This window comes from Brachycentrus maculatus, unplaced genomic scaffold, assembly GCF_059751285.1.
Source record: "Brachycentrus maculatus isolate JH-2025_06_01 unplaced genomic scaffold, ASM5975128v1 h1tg000589l, whole genome shotgun sequence".
Classification (NCBI taxonomy): Eukaryota; Metazoa; Arthropoda; class Insecta; order Trichoptera; family Brachycentridae; genus Brachycentrus; species Brachycentrus maculatus.
In genome coordinates, this window is record NW_028281329.1 from 1,365,662 (window position 1) to 1,381,927 (window position 16,266).

At 29.6% G+C, this 16,266-nt stretch overlaps 1 protein-coding gene across 1 annotated transcript in view; it reads right to left on the bottom strand.

Moving 5' to 3' along the window:
* Positions 1–15,874, bottom strand: part of LOC148301253 (guanylate cyclase 32E-like) — a 155,013-nt gene extending 139,139 nt beyond the window's left edge. The window contains exon 1 of the mRNA XM_088273586.1: positions 15,503–15,874. Coding sequence (XP_088129712.1) covers positions 15,503–15,874 — 372 coding nt within the window. The remainder of the gene's footprint in view (positions 1–15,502) is intronic.
* Positions 15,875–16,266: the final 392 nt, after the last annotated feature.

A 16,266-nucleotide genomic window follows, 5' to 3' on the forward strand; every position in this document is an offset into this window, starting at 1 on the left:
TAAGAAGTTGGAAACTGATCCAAAGTCCCTTTAAACTTCTATAAAAATACACTTATTTACAAAAATGAGCACCTATCTTAATTTTTTAAATTTATTTTGTTATATGAAGGTCTATTTCAATTGTGATAAATGCTTATATATAATTTATAAATTTCGCCTATAATATGAACGCCTTTGCCATTCTATTCGATTTGTAACATCCTATTCTTCAAAGCTTTTATTCCTTTATTTAAAATAAATCTAAATAAAATGTTATAAATTATCATTTTCAATATGTACTTTAAAAGCCTCGAAGGCATTAGGACACGTTCTTGGATCTCAGATTAATCATTTTCAAGGATACCGTTCTAACATCGAATTTTCCCAAACAATGGTATTTGTATAAGGATTTGTAAGGAAGTAAACTTAATGCCGTAGGCGACACCTATAATGGGAAAAGATTTAAAACGTTGGCCTTAATTTATATTACTAGTACATAATCTTAAACGATAAATATATTTTATATACATATGCTTGTATATATATATATATATATATATATATACATATATATATATATATATATATATATATATATATATATATATATATATATATATATATATATATATATATATATATATATATATAATTATATAAATATATATATACATATATATATATATATATATATATATATATATATATATATATATATATATATATATATATATATATATATAATATATATATATATATATATATATATATATATATATATATATATATATATATATATATATATATATATATATATATATATATATATATATATATATTTATTTAAATATTTATGTTATTTATATATAAATATTTCCATGGAAGCCAAGCTAGCGGTTCACAACAGCGTGCTGGTACCGACACTAATGTATGGAAGCGAAACATGGAACTGGCAAAGGAAGGATGAAGCAGATTGAACGCTGTTGAAATGCGCTCCATCAGACGAATGTGTGGAAAGTCATTGTATGACAGAATTTAAAACGAAGACATAAGAAAGGAATGTAAGGCTGAACGAGGAATAATTGTAAAGATTACGAAGAGTTCTTTATGGTGGTACGGACATGTGGAGCGAATGGATAACGAGAGAGTGACTAAGAAAATATATGTGGCGAATGTGAGAGGGAAAACAGAACGAGGACGACCGAAAAAGACTTGGCACGATCAGATCAATCAGAACCTAAAATCTGGCGGTGTCAAAAGGCGTGATGGTAGTAGTAGTAGTATATATATATATTTATATATATATATATATATATATATATATATATATATATATATATATATATATATATATATATATATATATATATATATATATATATATATATATATATATATAAATATATATATTTGTATATAATTTACATTAAATGCAAATTAATCCTTAAAGGAACATAACGATATTCCTTTTCAGTAAAAAATGTTTTTGATAACGACCAATAAATCTTTTAACAATGGTATTTTATACAATTGTAAGACCTTGAGATATAATTTATTTGGACCGGACATTTAGGTAAAAATATCAATCCGCGGGGGGGATATTTATTTGAGGGTATAAAGTAATAAGAGAGGATAGATGGGTTCACTACTTAATCTGAACTCAGCATTCTCTTTCCTACACGTTCACATACCTTATCTTTTAAATTATCCAAACTTTATAAATTCCACTTTGAAACAGAGTTTTCTTGACGTGCCATATCTTTTACGATCTCCTTTCGAATATCTTAAAAGTTAAAGGTATCCGGTAGAATAGCTATAACGGATTAAACAACAATGAAAACACGTCCAAATATTTTCCCAAGGTAAGGTCTTTACCTAACACGGGATACCTTAAAACTTATACTTTTATAAGGAAATCACGGATTTTGAATATGTGAATGTCAATATGTGTGTCCGCCTCCGTAGCGTAACGGTCAGCACGCTAGGCTACCGTTCTGGAGGTTCCGGTTCCTTCGATTCCCAGGGGGGGGGGTTATATTGTCACTCTTATATTTATTCAATATTACCTTGATACCTAAGGCGGAGGGTTGATCACATTTCCTTTATATGTTAACGATCAAGATAACACTGCGTTTATATGATGCAGTGCCCTATGCACCATTGTAGTGCAGATATGGTTTTGAAAAAGATGAAGAAACATGTATCTGTGTGTGTGTGTATGAGAGAGAGTATGTGTGTGTGTGTGTGTGTGTACATTTATAGAGATAATATATGTTACAAAAAACAAACATCGCTAAGGTGAATTTTTCTAATTACTACTTATCCAATCAATTGTACTGCGTGTATTTCAAAACGCTCATTTATTTTTTTATCTTTAAATGGTTTGATAAGTAAGCAGAGATAAATTAAATAAGGTAATTATATTTTAAGAGGGTGAAAAAGCATCGGAAGGCTCTTGAAACGTGATTCTATTTATAAAGAGGCCTTTAAAGATTCGTCTTCATATTTACGTACTTGAAAAATAACATGCGAATCTACGCTTTGCTCTTTGATGTATTCGGTCTTGAAAGCTTGTTTGATAGGACGTTTCTTGGATCTCCCCATATAAAGGTGTTTGTACTGCTGTTGATGGGTAATTCTGATTTTCTCAAAGACATGAAAGTTTATTTTTCTTTTATTTTCTGAAATTCCGTTTGTGTTTGTGTTTGTTTTTGTTGTTGTTAAGAATTTATTAAAATTAAAAGTTCATTATCTCAGAGTCACATTTAGATTTTTTAAAACATTTATACCAAGTGAAAAAATACACGTGCCAAAAATCAAACAACAATGAGCAGGACATTCTGCAAGACAGGACCCCATAAAATGGACCCCAAGTTTTTTTTCGGTGGAGGTCTTGGGAGAACAAAAGAGGTGTCGCTAGACCAAAAAGATATGGTTCGACGACAAAGTAGCTATGGCACATGGCGAGTAGAAACTGGCTGCAAGCAGCAACCGACCGCAGGAAATGGAAAGAAGGGGAAAAGGTTTATATCCAACAGTAGAGGATAGACGACTTACGAAGAAGAAGAAGAAGAAAAATATGCTTTTGTTAATAAAAAAAAAGTATATTATATACTTTTAATATATTTTACCATTAAAATCTCTCACAGAAACATTAAAACCGAGTCAATTGCTTGAGTACGTCCCGAATTGCCTCGTATTCTCTATGAAATATTGTCAGAAAGCTACATCATTAAATTTTAAATAACATGAACGTTGTTCAAGTACAATTATATTTAAAATTAATATACTAATTTCGGCAACGGGTGACCATCGTTCTGTAAATAATAATCGTCTTATATTTGTGTAAAAGTATTTTTTTACTGCATGGCAGTTTGCAAATATATTTTTGAGTTAGTTGAAATGAAAGTTTTTTTAGAGGTATACAAATTCAAATTTCTCAAAGGATTTCTCTTTTCTGTGTAGGACATACATACCATATATATCATATTTTTAACATACCGCAAAATAATATTTAAAAAAAAACCGTACCGTGCTTTTAAAATTAGCAAGGTTTTTAAATTTCATTTTAAATTTCATATAAAACAATATCAGACATTAGGTTTTCTAAAACTATAATTTTGTTTTTTATTTTTAACTTAAGGAAATCGTTTGTGTAAAGAAATTTTTGCAATTCAATTGTTTTAAGTTAGAACGATGGAGAAGGAAGATGTTAAATATAAATCTCTAATCCTCCGCCATTCGAAAATGTTTAATTTGCTTATTTATTTTTTATTAAATATTATGGTTTGAGACCACTGAACTTTTCAGTGACGCCGACGCCAGTATCACAGTCGATAGTCTACACTTCACCATGGCGCCTATAAACTGGAATATGAAAATTAAGATTATAATTAGAAGTTCACGACCTTATTTACTTCTCTCTTATTTCTTCTAATATTTTGTTTGTTCGTATTTATTATAATTTCGTCATTTTTTAATCGCTATTTCTTATGGTATTTTAAGTAAAGATTTATTGAATATGTGATAAAACGATGTATAATAGACGTTTGAATGGCGAAATAAGGAAAAGATGCAAGGCTGCGATAAGTATTATCGATAAAATTAAGAAAGTGTGTTTCGATGATTTCGATATATGGAACGAATGAGTGAGGAAAGAAAAAAAAAACCTTATTATTAATGATTAAATTTATGAACAATATTTGTGTATTTAGAAACAGGAGCAGAGGAAGATCAAGGAAATTTTGGCACGATAAGTTACCTTATCGTCAAACACACTAGAAAGCGGCCGTATCGGAAGTCAAAATAATCGGCTGGTATGTATGAAGAGATGCATAATTGTAAAAGAGGCGAAGAATGTTTGCAAAGACAGTGGTAGAGCATTCTATTCTCCCTGTTTGTTCTCCCTATTTAATAGCGGTTAAGAAAAAACTTTCTTACACGCTTTTAATACTTTATCTGAAGAGTTAAAAAAGAATGTTGAACAAAATCATATACATGACCTTGTTCTTAATTATTTTGCTACCATGATTTTCAATTAAGAAGTTTTAAAAGAAAGAATAAAAAAATATTTGGAATTCAAAGGACAAAAAAGAAATTAATTTTCTCGCAAAAATTTAAGAAAATAACTCCAAATTAAGGAAACATTTTTTTGCTAATTAAATTCCACGTCGCTAATTTAATAACTATCCTAACATTTAATAGTAAAATGAAAACATCTAAAATTCAATGGAATATAATAAGGAGATATTTAGGACATTTCTTGCGATAAATTTTCTTACATATTTTGTTTTGTTTTAAATTTAACACAAGTCGTGACTCATAAACACGAAATATTTTATTATCTCATTTGTGCTGTATTTTTTTATTGTTCATTTACTAGCTTTTTATTTTCAGGAAAATGGGAGGCACGGTTAATGAATCTCTAACAGTAACATACGCAAAAAAATGCCTTTGGAAGCTAACTGCGTCTTTGGGAGCGTACATAATGATAATCAGTTATGTTTGGATGATAAGTTAGCAGACCCTGAGCTTTGAATGAATATGACATTGAACAACCATAGGGAGGATAATGAAGTAGGATGTCCATTTTTCTTCATAAGAAAAAACATACACTGAAAACATGTTTCCCGTCATCGCTTTCATACTCAACATTAAAATAATTAAACCGACCATGACACATATAGAAGGTCCAACGTATAATTGGTGTAAGTCATATTTTTTTCATAAATACGTTTACTTAAAGCACCTAGCACGAAAAAAAAAATGCCCAGAATCTCTAAATCATTAGTTCAAGGCTGGTCCACTGCAGTGATTTTTAGGTTGGAATCTGATCGTCTCTAGTAAGTCATAGAATCAGTAATTGAAAATATTAGAATTTTGTTACTTGTTAACTTTACAAATGAATTACATAATATGATTAAAGAGACTACAAGCAAAAAGTGATTTTATTTATCTAAAAATTAGTGAATAAGAATCGGGGTAAAAATATGGAATATGGAATATATATATATATATATATATATATATATATATATATATATATATATATATATATATATATATATATATATATATATATGTATATATATATATATATATACATAATATATATATATATATATATATATATATATATATATATATTTATATATATAAATATATATATATATATTTATATATGTATATATATATATATATATATATATATATATATATATATATATATATATATATATATATATATATATATATATATATATATATATATATATATATATATATATATTGTTTAAATAATTCTATCATGAAGTTCTTTTTTTGTTGTAATTTTTAACTCGGGTTTGATAATAAAGAAACATAAAAATAGAGCATTAACGGTATGATTAAATAGTGGCACTACTCGTACATTAAGCAAATGCTTAATTGTCTCCGTTCAGTCATTTGTGGACTTACACCGATTGACCTATGAAGCCATAATGCGGTTAATTCTACCGTGTGTAACATTCTGCACCTAATAGGGGATGATTCAGCATATCCTTTTGAAATTGACCAATTGTGTGTGTCTAGTCCGGACACTGTTAAGGGTTGAGAATGATTAATTAAAAGCTCAATGGAAGGCGCTGACAAGTTAATCTAAGACAAGGGTTGGAATCAACTGCTGTAGGTCCAATATAATAGACAGTATATAAATTAGCTTGATTTATTTTTATTCATTCTAATTAAACTTAATTCAGAAAAAGCGTTCAAGCCAGTTAGAGAAAAAAAAACCTTCAAATGTTTTTAAGACAATTTCTTACAGAAAAAACATACGTGAAATGGTCGAGTCACTATTTTAAAGGGAATTTCTGTATTTAGGTACAAGAAAGTATCGTGGGTGTACTGAAAAAAAACGTTAACTCGAAAATATGCAATTTCGACTTAATGATGCATATATTAAAGTTTTCATCGTTCTATAAACTGACAAAATACACGTAGTAGTATTTTGTAGTTTAAAATGTCATTTATATGAGGTTTTATTTTGATAACAAGGTAATTTTGAGTGCTAGCCTACGACTCAATATAAAATATCATGGGTATACTGGCAAAAAAACGTTAACGCTAAAATTCCTGTTTAAATGATCCCTGTTGTTAAAAGCATTTAGCCAGAATAAAAAAATCGATAGTTTCTTTAACATTGAAACATATGGTTCTAATTTAATTTTGTGTTTTGATACAGAAAAAAGTATTTACTTTAATATTAAATGGTTTTTAAACATGGGATTAAACTAACATAGTTTTAATCAGTACTCTTGATTCTGACTATTGATGATTTAACATTTACACGTTTCATGGAAAATGGAAAGAGTATTTTTTTAAAAAATATTATGTTTATAAATTCGGATTGAAATAAAAAAGTTGCTTTTACTTTTCAGTGATCCTGAGCGACTAGTATTTGAAAACAGTAATCCAGTTGTGGCAGAGTGAGGAGCCAGAAGAGTACAAACCTCGCCACTCACTAACAAAACTGGAAATCTTACGATTTACATAAATACTAATCGACAGACAAAATTAATAAAATGAAACGAGATATTTATCCTATATACTTCTGAACTCACCAAGGGTCATCATTTATTGAATTCAAGCCAAACTGACTTTTTTATATTAGCAATACTGATTTAGTTTATTGAAAAGAGATTAAGAAGGCCCGAGTAATTAGTTTTTGGTAGTTTTATTTCACTGTTTAAAAAGATAAATGTACCATTTTGATCTTTGACATTAAGGTAGCTTACTTTGAAATGGTTATAACCTCATGAAGCTCGTTAATAAGTTGAAAAAGTAATTTAAGGATTTTATGGGCGGCACTAAAAGTATAATTGCTATAAAATGTAACGTTTCAACTAAGAATTGACTAAAAACAGTTTTACAACATTTTGAGTGTGTCCAAATACTTGTTCACAAATCTAGTTCATCTTCGGAGTATTGGAGTATTTTTCATATTATTTTTTGACATCTCATCAAAGATGAAGAAGAATATGGGGTCGTCAGCCCCGTAAATGCCCAGACTTCCATATTCTTCCTCATCTTTGATGAAATGTCAACAAAATAATAAGAACAGTTTTAATTAGTGCGGAATTAGCGCTTAATAAGTATTTGCCCATTGGGTAAAAAAAAGTTTAATCGAAATACTTGGTCAAATGGCTGGTAAGTTTTTCGATAGTTTTTGCCAAAATAATTAAGTTCGTAATACTTAGAAATCCTCTCACTCAATACTGGCAAAAAGTTATTTTTAAATTTACACGCTGTATTAAAACATGGATTCTTTTTGCAAGTAGTGTAACAATATAAATACAGGGTGCGTTAAAATAATGTACGATTTTGAAATGTCTGAAAAAGGGCAAAACATATTTAATTTTGTTATATTTGAAGTTGGTAATTTTTTATTTTACATTGAAACTACCACAATATTTTTTTAAAATTCATCTTTCATTATTATAGGTTTTATTTCATCGCAGTTTCGTTGTTTTGAGGGCTTTGATTGTTATCGGTGTTTTCTTGTGTACTGCGATTACAGGTGTTATTGATCCCATAAACATAAATCGTAGACCGTTTCTGATTTCCTATAGATTTATGGTAGATATTTTCATACTGTGGTTATACATCACAAAAAGGAATCCGGCTGGAAATGCTGCGTAATGTGATGATGAGCTTGGAAAATGTCGAAAATTTTTAATTTCTTTTGTAATGAATCAATTTATTATTTTAACAATTTTACTTTCACATTTTAAAGAAATTCACAGAAACGGTTTTATATTCAAACTCTCATCCGCAACAAATGGTGCATTATATAAATGCAGTGTTATTTTGATCGTTAACATACGAAGTAAAGGTGATCAGCCTTCCGCTTCAGGTACTAGTCTAGGGTAATATTGAATGAATATTAGAGTGAAAAAATTACTTGTATTTGTTTGACCCCCCTGGTAATCGAACTCGGGACCTCTAGAACGGTAGCCGAGCGTACAGACCATTACACTACGGAGGCGGACTCTTTATATAAGAAGTAATAATATTATTCATAATATTTAAAGCATTTACTTTACAGTTAGTCATTTTTCATTTTATATTTAAAAAAAATATAGTGTACATTATTTTTCATTTGAAATTCTATTGACCATTAAGTTTGACAAAATAAACATAAAAAGTTAACGTTCAGTGACAATATAAAAGAAGATAAATCTAAGTTAATACTAGTTAATATCTTAACTAAACCACGATCCCGGAAAAGTACTTTCAAACCTGTTGTGATCTTGGAATTCAATCAAATTAGATCCCCAATTTCAAAGGATAGACATTCATATTATATGTACCCAAATAACCTTTGAAAGTTTAGCGAGTCCAGAACATTATCACTCAATATTATTGGCACTTTCAATTATCCTTATCTCGTGTGAACCTGCTTACAAAAATCAATATACAGATGGAGGTAACAGGAAAAAGCATGAATGTAATTTGCAATTTTTTAAAGAAAATAATTTGACGTTTTTTATGGACCATTACTTCCTAACATGGAAAAGTCTTTTAATACAAATTCACGAGAAACGTGGGATAAGCTTTAGGATAAACAAAATTAGTCATATTCACTGTAGAATTGTAATGATTACATTCCATACACATCTCATTTCTCCGAAATTATTCTAAAGCAGTGTTAATAATGTAAATAATACAACAAACAATTGGGGCACAGTTTGTTTTAATTTATATAGATCCCTTGAGAAAATTAAAATGAATTTGGTGTTCGAGACATATTACTTGCTTCCAATTCATGAATTAGTCACGCTTCTTAACTGTTCATTCAGGTACACTAAATCTTCATTTCTTTTCACGACGCATCTCCTTCGTAATTATTTGTTTTATTTTTCATTTCCTTTTTAATTAACAATATTTAAACCCTTTTTATTCATTATTTTTCTCACGAAAAAAAACATTTATTTATTTATTTTTATAAATACGGCAGATAATGACTTTTACAAGTAATGCATTGAAAAAGAATTAAAAAAATACTGTTTTAATAGTATTTTTTCATTAAATTCTGAACCGCGTTATTTTTGATCACTAATATTGAGAGGTTTAAGAATTTTTTTACCTATGTTTTTTCTACTTTTAAGAGTTGCGAATATTATTTCAGAAACATATTTTTGATAACGAATTAGAATAAATTTCCCGTTTCGAAAACAGTCATGGAAACATTTGAAAAATACATACCTTTTCAAAAAAGCTACCATGTGAATAAACTGCTTATTTGAAGAGAAATAAAAACCCCATTAAATTCACTGTGAAGAAATTTCAATTAGTTTTAATGTTTGCAATCCCAGGTTATTGCAAATATTATGAATTACAGGGAATTTAATTAGCAGTCAAATTTACCATTTGTATCATTTACTCGGGTTCCGATTATCCAAACATATATTTTTATCCAAGAATTTAAACATTAATGTAAATTCGAAACATTTAAATTGTTGAAGTTAATAACTGGATATGTATATATAGTTCCGGTTTTTGCTTCTCAGAGCTTTTAAAGTTCAAACTTTCTTTGAAATCATATCGACGACAAAAAAAGGTCGTTGGCCCACAAAGTTTTATATTAAGTTTTTCAGGATTGCTTTACATCCGTAAGGATTTTGATGATGTAAAATTTTCTGTCGGCGAGAAGATAGATCTCAATCAGGATTTTTCCGGCACCAAAATTCTCTATTGCACTGGGGGTTAAAGAGACTAGCTGTTCTTCACTTTCTTTTGTTTTGTTCCTCGAAATTGCTTGGAAACGAAAAGGAATGATATCATCTGCTTTTAAAATTTTCGTCACCGCTCAAGTTTGAGGATTTTCAGTGGTGCTTCATCAGACTTTCATGACTTGACCACCAATACCAGTGCTGTTTACGTATCATAATTCTACACATAGTTAACCTTTTCAAACAGTGTACTCAAATTTGCTAATAACGGGAATTTTAAATTAAAATTGACTGAATGTCGATGAGTGACCAGGGAAATCTACTTTACTGTTTTATTTATTTATTTAAGAATTATACAGCTCATCCATTAAAATAATTTAGATTGACAATAATAAAAGCCAATTAAATAATTCTACAAATATGTTATAAATACTTTATATATTAAGAGAGAAAAGAGAAACGAGTGTGTGTGTAAGAGAGAGTGTATGTAAGGGTGTGTGTGTGAGAGTAAACAAAATAATTTCATATAGTTTTATAAATAAGTTTTATAAAATATACTCTCGATACAGAAAAACTCAGTAAGGGCGCATTATTGTGAATTGTAATTTGTAATTATGTGTATGATGAGAAATTAAAAATAAACTTAATCCATTATTTAATCACACCCTTGGGTGGAACATTAAAAGGCAAAACTGATCACTTTACCTTGATTTTATAAACCATAAAGATAAAACTAATTTGATATGATGGAAAACCTTATGCGCTACTGCGTACGGATAAGGATTAGTGAATGAATAAGCATCCTTTTTTTGCCTAATGGAGGGGGTTCCTTGGAGCTTTTAACGATTGACCAGCGCCATTTAGTTTAGTTATAAAAAGCGAAAAAACGAGGCGTTTTTTTTCCAAAAATAACAAATGAAGCCTCGCCGATTTTAAAAACATTCGTTTAATCTCTTTCAATACAACGAGGTATTAGACAATCATAGAAAAAATACAATGGAATTTTTTAAACCTTTTAAAACGTACTAATGGAGTGTCTGACTCGTCATTAGAGTGACAAATAAGGGAGGGAAGAAAATACGAACCTTCATCTCAAATGAAGATTAACGAGTGATATTCAGATAAAATGACTGTGACAAAATCTGATGCTCAATCTAATGTACCTTATACATTATTCAAAACATGTATAATCGACAGTCCTTGACATTCGACGAACGTGTTGTATGAATATGAATAGAAAAGTTATACGAGTTGAACAATTAATTTTATAATGTAAATATCTGTCATACAATAATTATGTTTTTAAAATTTTACCCTTTAACTAAAACTTTGCTTGTCTCAGGCTATTTTTTGTTTATTGTTGTACTTAGTGTAACTTTATTCTTAATTTTAATTACTTTTCACAGATTCTATTTTTAAACGAAAAAATAAATATTCTTCAAATTGGTATATATATATATATATATATATATATATATATATATATATATATATATATATATATATATATATATATATATATATATATATATGTATTTATATATAGATATATATATATATATATATATATATATATATATATATATATATATATATATATATATATATATATATATATATATATATACATATATCATCCCGGAGCTGACGACTTGGCATTAGCTGGCTTACGTGGTAACTTTATCCGAGTACGCTTGTAATGTTCACTCTTACCCCTTGTGTTGAACACCCATATTGCATTTTTCTTTAAAGATATTGTCATGTACTTACTGTTTACTTACATTTCTTTCATACGTTAATTGTAATTTTTTATCTTAGATCTTCCTCAAAAGTTATCTAGAGGAAGATCAAAATTCATGGGTACTGCAGTAGGATAACATGATTCGAAGGCATGGCCTCGGTGACGTTGTCCAGGACAGGAGAACCTACAACCTGAGGACGAAGAGAGCTGACTCCAGCAGTCTACAAAGACGATAAGTTGGGATGTAGTCAGGAAGAAGAGTTGTAATTTTTTATTTATTTGAAATTTGGGGTGACGGTGACTTAAAATTTATGTAGATAATTATTCATGGGGTAAATAATCTAGTATCTAATAAAAAAAAATATTTTTTTTTACTTATTTTGCACTGAAATGACTTTATTTCAAAATATTAATAAGAAGGGAAAGTTGGGATATTATCAACATGTTTATTTTTGTGCGCATTTTCATCTCTTACGTGGCACGTAAATTTGTCGTATGTAATTTCTGAAGTGTAATTTAATCAGCCAACTTTTCAAATGGATGTCGTATTAGTTAACATGCCGCAGTTGCCAAACCGACAGAAACTTTTTTTTTTCGAATTCCAAATCTTCATTTTCAACATTGCCGACGAAAATATATGAAGTTGCTTGCAAAGCATTTCTCGAACGGCATAAAAAAAATTGAGTCGAATTGCTTTACAAAATTACAAAATAAATTATTTTTATTCGTCTACCTGGGGAATGAAATAGGCATCGAGATAGTTTACAAATTTATTCATTCTATTGAGAAAACAACTTACATCAAGTCGTACTGAAATATTGAATAGTTTGTTTGTATTGTGAGTACATAACATGTCATAAACAAAAAATTGAAATTGGATCTGTCACCAAGTCTCAGGATAAATTTCGGAAGTTAATTAAGTTCACGAGAGTAAATTTAAATTATGTATAACACTAAATAAATTATTAAACTAAATTAATAAATAAGGTCATGGTTGAATGAATACTGTCATTTTATACGTAGATAAATTTAAAAGAAAATCTAGACATTTACTTCTAAAGACTTCGGTTTATTAAACTGGAAGTAAGAAAATAAATCTAATTAATTTTTCATTAATTGATTCGGAAGTCACTACATGGTAATATCTTTTTATTTTTAATTAATTTTGTTGTTGATTGATGTTGATTTGAATGGATTGGAACGAAAAAAAACCTATGTTTTATTTTTCCCTCATTCACATCAAATGGTGCATAGGGCATTGCATCGAATTGATGCAATGTTAATTGAAGGCATAGTGATTAGTTTTTAGCTTTAGCAACGAGTCAAGGATTATTTTAGCCTGTCCGGGAGTAAGTTATTTTTCTATTTTGTTTTTACTGTTTTATCATGTTTTATATCAAAATCATCGATGGTTTATTTCTTGCGTTTTCTTTGACAGTATTATTACAATGACGTAACACAAACTTTATTTAAGTAAAATATCACAATTAAAATAAAAATAAAACATAATCTGAAGTGTAGTTTTAGTGTATAATTACAAACACAGATGATGATGACCAGTGTCCTATGCACCATTGGGGTGCGAATAAGGGTTTTATTATTATTATTATTAATTCATGAGTGAAAATTCTAGGCAAAAACACTCGCAACAACCCCGCGTTCAAGAGCGAAGATATATTTAAAGTTAAATCCAAAACTTTTAAGATTAGATAACATATTCATTTCATTGTTTAGATTTTTAGGTACTGGAATATGTTAGTTAAGTTATATATTCACAACATTTAACGTAACTTACGTGTACTATAGAATCTATGAATATTTGAGAAAGGAGTCATACAAATATTTAACATTCGAAGTAACGTTTCAATAGGTACCTACACGTATTCGTATCGTGCTATGGCCCACTGTTCCTCAAAGTGTGTGACACGGCACACTGGTGTACCATGGTGACGTGGTGAGCCGTGGAAAAAAATCTAGTTTTGTGAAGATATTACATAAATAAACTATGTTATGATATTATTTGTTTTCATATTATATTTTGATAATAAATTCTTATTAAACAAACTTTGTTTTTCTTCTTTGTTGTACCTCTGAAATTCCTTGATTCGGAAGGGGTACCTTAAACAGAAAAGGTTTGCGGAACACTGCTATAGCCGAACATATTGTACTTCAGGATAAAGTTAGTCGCGTGAAGTTCCGTTGTGTGCCTTACCTAAATTTGATATGAAATTTGGCAAGGTTATGAAAACGTGATCATTGTCAGAGTTAATAACGTACATAAATAATACCATCTCCCTATGACCCCAATCTTGAAGTGGTATTGTAATACAAATGAATCAACCACGTGGTGTAGATAAACTTTATTCAGCTGAATTGGGAAAAAAGTAATACGTTTTTTTATTACTATAATATTAACTTCCCCGCAATACGGATATTGGAATTGAAATAAAAGTCCAAGAATTAGGCAAAATTGTAAATCAGAACAATTGATTTTTACCATTTGAGCTGTATTTATTTTATTTTAACGACTAGTTTCAGAAGCAATGGTCAGGCACTAGTGGTCAGCACGCTCGGCTACCGTTCTGGAGGTCCCGGGTTCGATTCCCACGGGGGGTAAAATAAATATAAGTGATTTTTTCACTGTAATATTTATTCAATATTACCCTGGACGGCACCTGAAGCGGAGGGCTGATCACCTTTCCTTCGTGTGTAAACGATCAAGATAACACTGCGTTTTTATGACTCAGTGCCCTATGCACCATTGGGGTGCGGATAAGGGTTTTATTATTATTATTATTAGTTTCAGAAGTTAAAGATGCTTCCATCTACAGATCAGAATATAAACTACGAGTATATTCACATCCGTACATGAAAGTATCTGTAGCTTCCGATTCTAGGCGTTAAAGTAAAATAAATATAACTCAAGTGGTAAAAAACAAGTGTTCTCATTTACTATTTAATATTTAGTTTGTAAAATATAAAAGACTTTCCTTATCATTCAGTGTAATACCACTTTTTAAGTGGTATAACACTGAATTTTATTACCACACCACAAAATTAAAAATGCTTTTAATTGACAGACACCATGGCGTAGTTGGGTAGACGCTCGACTGTGAAACTGGTGTCGCAGATTCGATTCCCTCCAATGGGAAAATAAATTTAAGAAAGATTTATTTTCAATTGGTTCAGGTGCTTGTGATGTATTTTTCACATTAACCCTCTCAATCCTTTTTATCTTACCTGTAGACGAGCCTTGTAAAAGAAGAGGCTTTGTAGGTTATTCCCTTAAAAAATATACAGTGAAACCTGTCATAACGAGCATAATTTGTTCCAGAATCTTACTCGTTAAGCGATTTTTTTTTACTGGCGCAGAAGGCCCGGCTCACAAGTGAATGTCGTCAAAAAGGGACTTGCCCTTTATCTGTAACTCGTTATGCGAAATGTCGTTCGTTAAGGAAGAAAAATGTACACATTTTTTTGCTCGCTATGCAAATTACTCATCATGAGAGGTACTCGTTATAAGAGGTTGCACCGTATACATATATGAAAAACTATACGTAAAATATAAACCTACCTGAGTTTGTCCGTATGCTCCCAGAAATCCGATGGTGATGGTCTCATTAAAGTTATGGACTCCAACTCCGGTCAAGTACTCGTAGAGGAAGCTGTAGTCGTCGGACTGTTGTGGTTCCGTTTTCAGCGCGATGACGTCATAGGTGGCCACCTCGTCCTCGTGCATTTCCAGATCATCGGCGCCGAAGCCAAACGCCTCTGCGGTGAAGTTGTACCCTTCTTCCATGCGGCCCAGCAGGATGGGGCACGTTCGGTTGCTGGTCGCCGGGGCGCCCGAGATCGCCGTCGCGAGGGCAGACGTCACCATGAACAGGAAGAAAACGCCCCCCCGTACGCGATATTGGCGGGATTTCGCATCCCACTTGGCGGCCATTTTCGTCAGGTTTTTCACCAAACAGGTTTTTCAGTAAAATCACTCAACATTGTCTTGTGGATTTTCACTCAAAGCACTGTATGAAACTGAGTCGTTTTCTTTTTGGAATCACATTGTGGGATATTGTTCACATTCAATTGTTTTTTAAAAAGTATTTCAACTGTTATAAATTAAATACATTATATATATGTTTATATATACATATGTATGTATATAAATAAATAATATATATACATTTAAATATATATATATATATATATATATATATATATATATATATATATATATATATATATATATATATATATATATTTATATATAAATATATATATATATATATATATATATATATATATATATATATATATATATATATATATATATATATATAA